Genomic DNA, 9,592 nt, shown 5'->3' with positions numbered 1-9,592 from the left:
TATACTAACTTGTTTCGCAATTGTCGTAACATGTGACGTGAAAGAAACAGAAAACTTTTATTCTTACTAAAACATTTATTTGGCATAAGCTTTGTTCCAAAGTTATACATACACATGCATGTATATTGTCATGAATTTATATATATACTGTCAAATACATGTACCCAGAATCTATATTCATCAACTTAAACTCTACAATGTAAGTTTTTCTCATAATCACATTTATGTAGTTGAGGGCATTACAAATACATTTAAATCACACTCCCTGATCTTAGTCTAAGGGATTGAACCCGGAACCTCTGGAAAATTAGTCTTACGCTCAACCGATCGAACTAAAGAAAAAGTTCTCTTTTGTCTAGCTGTATGGCGACTGGTATTTTCCATGATCACAAATATTTTGAAGAAAGTAATTTTTGACAGTATATAAGAATAATATTACATATAGCCAAAAAAAAAACATATGAATGAGATTTAAGATCGATGTTTGGATGAAAGATGATGATGATGATGATGATGTATTTGGATGAAATATGATGATGATGTGTTTGAACAATGATGATGATTATGATGATGTGTTTGGATAATGATGCTGATAATGATGATGATGATGTGTCCGGATGAAAGAGGATGATGATGATGATGATGATGATGTGTTTGGATAATGATGATGATAAAGATGATGATGTGTTTTGGATGATGATGATGTGTCCGGATGAAAGATGATGATGATGATGATGATGATGATGATGATGATGATGATGATGAACGGAAGGGAATTTGAATGAATTATTTTACATCATATGTTGTTGATGAAAATGCTTTAAAAATAAACAAGAGGCCCATGGGCCTTAACGGTCATCTGACTCAAAATTAAAGACCCTTATACTATTGTAGTATGCATTCTCTGTAACGAGTAAAGTGGCACTGTTGGCAATGGCGGCCATCTTGGATTTCTGACCGACCTGAAAAATAACAACACTTGGTCAAGACTATCTCAGGATCATTTCTGGTAAGTTAGAGCTAAATCCCACTGATGGACTTTGAGAAGAAGTTTTAAATAGGTGTTGTTAAGGAAGAACCATGATTGCGCAATCATGTTACAAAATGGCCGCTGTGGCTGCCATGTCAAAAATTTTGACGAAGCCGAAAAATAAAAACACTTTGTTGGCTCTCCTTCCTTAACATCCACACCAATTTCTAGCTCAATGGCGAAGAAGTTTAAAATGTGTTTTTCAAGATGGCTGCCATGGTGGCCATCTTGGATTTCTGACTGACCCGATAAATAACAACACTTGGCTAGGACCATCTCGGGATCATTTCTGGTAAGTTAGAGTTGAATCCCACTGATGAAATTTGAGAAGAAGTTTGAAATAGGTGTTGTTCAGAAGAACCATGATTGCGCAATCATGTTACAAAATGGCCACCGTGGCTGCCATGTCAAAGTTTTTACTATGCCGAAAAATAACAACACTTTGTTGCCTCTCCTTCCTTAATATCCTCACCAATTTCCAGCTCAATGGCACCAGTGGAACTGGAGAAGAAGTTTAAAATGTGTTTTTCAAGATGGTTGCCATGACAGCCATCTTGGATTTCAGACCGACTTGAAAAATAACAACACTTGGTCAGGACCATCCAAGGATCATTTCTGGTAAGTTAGAGCTGAATCCCACTGATGGAATTTGAGAAGAAGTTTCAAATGTGTTTTCAAAATGGCGGTCATGGCGGCCATCTTGGATTTCAGACTGACCCGAAAAATAACAACACTTGATCAGGACCATCCAAGCATCATTTCAGGCAAGTTTCAGCTCAATCCCACTAGTGGAACTTGAGAAGAAGTTTGAAATGTGAAAAGTTTACGCACGGCGGACGGCGCACGGCGCACGGCGCACGACGACGGACGAAACATGATGACTATAGGTCATCCTGACCCTTCGGGTCAGATGACCTAAAAACATAACGAAAACAATAGGGATTTCCATCCGAAATGGAAATCCCTAATTACACATATCCTCTTTAAACAAAATTTGCTCTACAATGTACTTCAGTTGGTGGTTCACTAAAAGGCACTCTTGTTTATCTTATATACAGAAGGCCAACCTCACATACATTATAGATTATACAAAAACAATGTTGATGACAGGAATTTTCAACAGTCTAATTTAGAGACCTATGTCTGTATCTCTGTCAACACAAAAAAAACAACAAGATAATGCTATTCTATAGCTACATTTGACATCATAATTGTACATTAAACATATCCTCTTTAAACAAAATTTGCACTACAGTGTACTACAGTTGGTGGTTCACTATAAAAGCAGAGACCTATATAATAAATTAATATAGGTCTCTGACTAATAGGCACTCTTGTTTATCTTATATACAGCAGGCCAACTATACATACATTATAGATTACTAAGTTTTTACATGTAAAACATGAAATATAAATACATATATCAAAATAAATTGGAACAACACAAAGTAGCACTATGTATACATATTGGATATGTATATTTATGGCTGTCTATTTCTCATTGTCATCTTCTTCCTTTTTTGAGCATGCTCATGATCAGGGTATCATTGTTATATACATTTTGTACTTAATAGTTTTTGTTGTATTTTTCAGTTGATCAAGAAGATTTGATATATATGTTTTTGACAGTCTGATATCATGTTGATGGATGAATGTCTACTCTTAATTGTGATCTTCCTCCTGTTTTGGACCCTCTTCTTCCTGACCAGAAGTGGCTCCTCCAGAAGAGGAAGGAGGAATCCGAACGAGGTAAATATAACTAGGTTTGGTTCCTGCAGGGTCTGCTTGGCCAGGTGTCCAAGGCTCCATGTCCCCATGTAAATTATTGGGGTAAAAAAACCAGTTTCCTACTGGTCTCCCATCTCTGCCAAATTCTCCACCCCGTTCTGGTCGGAAGACATAGGACATGTAGTGACCCGGGATGAACAATCCATTTTCCCAGGCGTCTAGGCGGGCCATGGTGAAGAGGAATATCATATACCTTTAAACAGAAAGTCATCCATTATGAGGAGGTTCTAATATTTGCCAGTTTTAGGACCTTAATTGTATGGTCTCCACTCTATTCGTACAGAATCAGAATTGATATGTAACAAGAGATCCCAGAGGGATCTTGGCGCCCACCATTGAATGATCTTCATAGGTTCCATGTCAGATTGATCTTTTCTCTACTTTTCCCTTCATTTTACTAATCTGTGCAAATTGAGACATCCCTCCAGTACTTTTCAAACAAGGGAATCCTAGCTATATAAGAAATTTGAGATTTAACGATAATGGTTGTTTGTTTGCCAGGTTGTTTTCAGGACAGACTGGTCCAAAAATGCAATACAAGGGACCAAGGGGAACCTACTTATGAAATTTGAGAAAGATCCATTCAGTACTTTGAGAAATAGAGATAACAAACTTCATTTGTCAAAATCCAAGATGGCAGTCTGTTGGCCATATTGTTTTCCAATTGATTTCAAAATGCAATATGCATAACGAGGCACGAAGGGGAACCTCCATATGAAATTTGAGAAAGATCCCTTCAGTACTTTCTCAGAAATAGCGATAACAAACTTCAATTGTCAAAATCCAAGATGGCTGCCTGTCGGCCATGTTGTTATCCGATTGGTCTCAAAACGCAATATGCATAACTAGGCACCAAGGGAAACTTACATATGAAATTTGAGAAAGATCCATTCAGTACTTTCTCAGAAATAGTGATAACAAACTTCAATTGTCAAAATCCAAGATGGCTGCCTGTCGGCCATGTTGTTTTCTGAATGGTCTCAAATCGCAATATGCATAACTAGGCACCAAGGGAAACCTACATATGAAATTTGAGAAAGATCCCTTCAGTACTTTCTGAGATATAACGATAACAAGAATTATTTACGGACGGAGGGACGGACGGACCACGGACTACGGACGCAGGGCGATTTGAATATCCCACCATCTGATGATGGTGGGCTAAAAATGTCATTGATGAGACAAACAGATTCTTTTCAGTTTCATTGCTAAGATTGTGAACTAAATACACACCACTTTAACGTCTACAAATTACCCAAGATTGTGTACTAAATATAAATTACTAACATCTACAAAATACCCAAGATTTTGAACTAAATACATATGTATACATAAATAATTATGTTTACAAATTAAGATTGTGACTGAATAGTACCACCTAAATAACGATAAGATCAACATTCACAGAATGTTGATTTCTATTGTTAGATTGAACAGGAACATACACTGTAGCCATTCAAATCCCTTGTCAATTAAGGGAGCCAAGTCATGGCATGAGGTTATTCAATAAGATATGTTTGAGGGATGGAAAAGAAGTGGTGATTAGAGTCTTATTGACACATTTGGGTCAAAGTTCACAATCCACTTGATATGTATACATGTACAAAGTTTAATGAAGCTCTGAAGTTATGTCCGGGAATATGCTGAAATCAGTGAAAATGACTTTTTCCATGAAAACCAAAGAAATATCAAAATTGAAAACTCCTCTTCAGCAGATGACACTACAAGACTACTCAATTTATGTGTGTAGATAGCAGTGTACAGTAAAAATGACCAATTTTGAAAAATATGACACATGTCTTAGATATGTAAACATTGCCAGTTAACCCTACATATAAACTCTAATAAAGTATATATATTTGTTATCTGTACAACATTTACAATTTTAATACAGCTCTGAAGGATAAGTTAACTGATATTTTCTGTGATTTTTAGAGCTGTGAATACCATGGTAACAGCTTAAACAAGAGGCCCAGGGGCCTAAACAGTCATCTGACTCTAAATTAAAACCCTTATATTATTGTAGTATGTATTCTCCGTAGCAAGTATATTGGCACTGTTGGCCATGGTGGCCATCTTGGATTTCTGACTGACCCAATAAATAACAACACTTGGTCTGGACCATCTAAGGATAATTTCTGGTAAGTTAGAGCTGAATTCCACTGGTGGAATTTGAGAAGAAGTTTGAAATAGGCATTGTTCAGGAAAACCATGATTGCACAATCATGTAACAAAATGGCCGCCATGGCTGCCAAGTCAATGATTTTACAAGGCCGAAAAATAACAACACTTTGTTGGCCCTCCTTCCTTAACATTCTCAACCATTTCCAGCTCAATGGCACCAATGGAACTGGAGAAGTTTAAAATGTGTTTTTCAAGATAGCAGCCATGGCGGCCATCTTGGATTTCAGACCAATCAAAAAATAACAACACTTGGTCAGGATCCTCTCAAGAACATGTCAGGCAAATTTCAGCTCAATAGCACTGGTGGAACTCGAGAAGAAGTTTAAAATGTGTTTTTCAAGATGGTGGCTATGGCGGCCATCTTGGATTTCGAATAGGCCCGAAAAATAACACTTGGTCAGGATCATATCAGGATCATTTCAGGCAAGTTTCAGCCCAACAGCACTGGTGGAACTTGAGAAGAAGTTTAAAATGTGTTTTTCAAGATGGCGGCCATCTTGGATTTCGGACCGACCCGAAAAATAACAACACTTGGTCAGGATCATCTCAGGATCAGTTCAGACAAGTTTCAGCTCAATAGCACTGGTGGAACTTGAGAAGAAGTTTAAAATGTGTTTTTGAAGATGGCGGCCATCTTGGATTTCGGACCGACCCGAAAAATAACAACATTTGGTCGGGACCATCTCAGGATCATTTCAGGCAAGTTTCAGCTCAATCCCATTGGTGGAACTTGAGAAGAAGTTTGAATTGTAAAAAGTTTAGTTTACACACAGCGGACGGCGCACGGCGCATGGCGATGGACAAAGTATGATGACTATAGGTGGTCAGATGACCTAAAAATGCTCAAAAATTGCAAAATATTATGATATTTGACCCAAAATGACACAATTCTCTACACAATTTTTTTTCTGAAACTTATTTAAAATTAAATATCTCTATCCCAAAGACAGAATTAATCTTGTTTTGACATATGTTGTAAATTAAGTTTTTCCGCTATCTCACCTTTACTGTGGGCATCCATTTTTCGCTGTAGGCAAAACTAAATTTCCGGTGTAAACACACTTGCGGAAAATCCGGAAATTTAAAATCCGGAACCAATTTATTAATTTTTGTTTTAACAAATGTGAAGCCTGTATGTACTTCTTCATACTGAATACACCAATTATAGTGTACATTTATTTTTTCATTTTTTATGCATATCATAATACAGGAGTTATTTGCTTAACAAAAAAATTGCCCATGGCCAGGCTGTCCTACTGTAGTGTGCTACCTTATACATCATCTTATTTAATTCTAATTCTACTAAAACCCCCATGAATGTCTAGAATATGTTCCGACGAACAAAATGACATATCGGATTACTGTGTATCTTTAATAGTCACCGAGTATTGCTGATTTTCCTGAGAGGTGTATTTTGACAACTTTTTCTCCCAATCCAGTAATGAGGGGAGGTAATTTTGAAAATGAAAACTCCCATAATTCTGTATATCTCTTGAAAAAATTTGTATTTTAAGTTGAATATGGTACTTTGAGTCTTTGTGCATGTAATCAAGCAAAAAATACTATACAAATATCAAATTTAGCCTTGTTATATGACATCATAGCTACTATGACGTCATCAGTAACTATGACATCATCAGGTGGTATGTATGACGTCATAAATACTCAATGGTGTCATAATAAATAACCAAAATCATATCCAAACCTCAGCTTAGCAACACATGCACTATTCTAACTGATTAATCGTGACATGACATCCAAGATTTCAAAATGTCATGCCTATGACATCACAGTCATCTGTTTCCACCCTGGTTATTCAGATATGTACCAATGATCATATGAAACTGTCCGCTGATCTCATTTTATGCGGAAAATGCTATTTTTTCTGCTTTACCTAAGTAAATGACAATTATTGACAATATTGTATCAACCGTACCCTCAAGCCATTGAAATTACATGCTTATCATTGTATAAATAACCTGAAAATAATGTTTTCACCAAAAATTTCAAAAAATAGCACTTACTGTAATAGGTTCCATGGATACGGGGTAATAAATCAGGTAAAATAAACCAGAATTCAGTCTATATGGACTGTGGGATACCCAATAAGTTATTTTGGGTTTGTTATAAAACATAAAATAATTTTTTCAATTAACACTGATTTATTAACATTATGCTTAATCAACCCAACCTTAAAATGGGCAGATAAGCGAGTTACCTCCCTTGATTCAACTTACATGACAAGCTAGATGTTTAACAAGTTTTAAATTGTTTTTGTGTATTTTTGAGCAACAATGAATGAAAATGAAGCTTGATCAAACATGAATAAGCTCATTTTCAAGAAAATGACATTTTTCAACCCTTATAAGGTAGCAGTGTACAGTAAAAATGCCCAATTTTGAACTAGAACTGTCGCCAGGATGGCTGACTAATACCCCCGCAATCTGCACGAGTCAATGGTGAATTGGAACTTAATTAGAGGCTAACTAAGATAACCCAGTAATATAGTGACCAGTTGCCATAGCAACCATAATTTTGAAAAAAAAGTGGCATGCACATCTACACATGGTCCTCTATATTTGTGTGAAGTTTCATTGAAATTGGCCATTTAGTTTAGTTGTCCGGACAAACTTAAAGTTATGGTTCTTATCAGAAAACCTGTTTATAGTGACCAGTTGCCATAGCAACCATAATTTTGAGAAAAATAAAGTGGCATGCACATCTACATATGGTCCTCTATATTTGTGTGAAGTTTCATTGAAATCGGCCCTTCGGTTTAGGAGGAGTTGTCCGGACAAACTTAAAGTTATGGTTCTTATCAGAAAACCTGTTTATAGTGACCAGTTGCCATAGCAACCATAATTTTGAAAGAAAAGAAAGTGGCATGCACATCTACACATGGTCCTCTATATTTGTGCGAAGTTTCATTGAAATTGGCCATTTAGTTTAGGGGGAGTTGTCCGGACAATCTTAAAGTTATGGTTCTTATCAGAAAACCTGTTTATAGTGACCAGTTGCCATAGCAACCATAATTTTGAGAAAAATTCATACTGAATATACCAATTATAGTGTACATTTATTTTTTTTCATTTTTTATGCATATCATAATACCGGAGTTATTTGCTTAACAAAAAAATTGCCATGGCCAGGCTGTCTTACTGTGGTGTGCTACCGTAGGAAGTTTCGTGGAATTATATAATTCAAAATGGTCTTGGAGATAAGCTATAGAAGTGCTTAAATCCCTAGATTTGACTTTTTGTTTCTATGATAATTAAAAGAAATATCCACACTGGATGTTCTCTATAGTGGAATTAAAGGCATGTGTACTACAGTAGACCTCTAGACTGATGTGTGTTACCGAAGAAAGTTTTGAAGAGTTAAATCTAAATATGATTTTGAAAATTAAAACTGCTTTATAGCAAAATTAAGGCATTTCTCTACTTGTCCAATTGACTGATGTGTAGCAAATTTTGTGACATTTTTGAATGATTTTGGAAATATGCTTTGGAAATGTCACCTGACAGAAGGACAGAACCAAGGGATAACAACTGGTATGTTTGCTGATTTTATCACCTATATGAACAGGGTTAATTTGAGGTAAAGTCTCCTTGTAGTAGCTGGTGACTACCTCACTGGAAAATATATGGGAGGCCTGCTGCATGCTATCAAGAGCAACTGAGGGACAGCATACGAATGTCCATGATCTCATTTTCCTGAAAACCCCAAATCTTGCATTGCCCTATTTTCTACCAACCTGAAACAATTTTCTATTTCAGTACATCCTTATGGCCTCGTCAATCCAATATGACAATTTATTTTAACCATACCTTTCTCCAAACAGCTCCACAACCTCAGTAAAATTGATGCTTCCTGAGTTGGAAATGAGGTATATAAGATGTATGGCGAGGAACATTGGAGGGTTTCCCAATTCAAATTCTACTCTGGTGTTTGCACGACCTCCACACCTATAATCCCAGCAAGACAAAACATATTCAACCAGTAATATCATATTAACACAAATTATGAAACATCCATTTGAAAACAAGATAGTAAGATGAATTGCAGTCCCCCACCACTTATGAAATAATATGCCAACCGAAGAATGCAAAATGATAAATTCAGAATAATATAAGACTCTTTCATATGTGTATATGTAGGATAGGGATATTCCACCCGAGGGGTCACAAAATGTGGTGAAACCCGAGGCTTGCAGAGGGTTTTACCACATTTTGTGATCCCGAGGGTGGAATATCCCTATCCTACATACATACATAACGAAAGAGTCTTTTTCTCTCATATCATTACCAAATTTCTGGCGAAAGCGTCCCTCAGCTATCCATTTTCTTCAATTTTTTAATTTCTTTATTTGACATTTTTGCTAAAAACATTAATATTCTGAAAGATCATTTTGGCAAACTAATAAGGTTTGCACACAAATTTCCTTCATTTTGGCGTTAAGTGATGAACGTTGCCGTAACTTGACTGACTTTGACGTGGCCGTGATCAAATTGTCAACATCCGAGAAAAAGAAGTTCTATCAACAATACTGAAATCCAACACTGAAATGAGTTTTCCAATTTTCCTTATAAT

The 9,592-nt window shown here is 36.2% G+C and overlaps 1 protein-coding gene across 1 annotated transcript; it reads right to left on the bottom strand.

The window, feature by feature from the left end:
- Positions 1 to 2,525: 2,525 nt before the first annotated feature.
- Positions 2,526 to 9,105, bottom strand: LOC117318783. Its single transcript, XM_033873737.1, has 2 exons — positions 8,830 to 9,105; positions 2,526 to 3,011 (listed from the first exon to the last, which is right to left on the bottom strand). The coding sequence occupies exons 1-2, from the start codon at positions 9,009 to 9,011 to the stop codon at positions 2,693 to 2,695; spliced, it is 501 nt and encodes a 166-aa protein (XP_033729628.1). The 5' UTR covers positions 9,012 to 9,105; the 3' UTR covers positions 2,526 to 2,692.
- Positions 9,106 to 9,592: the final 487 nt, after the last annotated feature.

The sequence above is a fragment of the Pecten maximus genome, unplaced genomic scaffold (genome assembly GCF_902652985.1).
Source record: "Pecten maximus unplaced genomic scaffold, xPecMax1.1, whole genome shotgun sequence".
NCBI lineage: Eukaryota > Metazoa > Mollusca > Bivalvia > Pectinida > Pectinidae > Pecten > Pecten maximus.
This window is presented reverse-complemented; position numbering and strand designations above follow the sequence as displayed.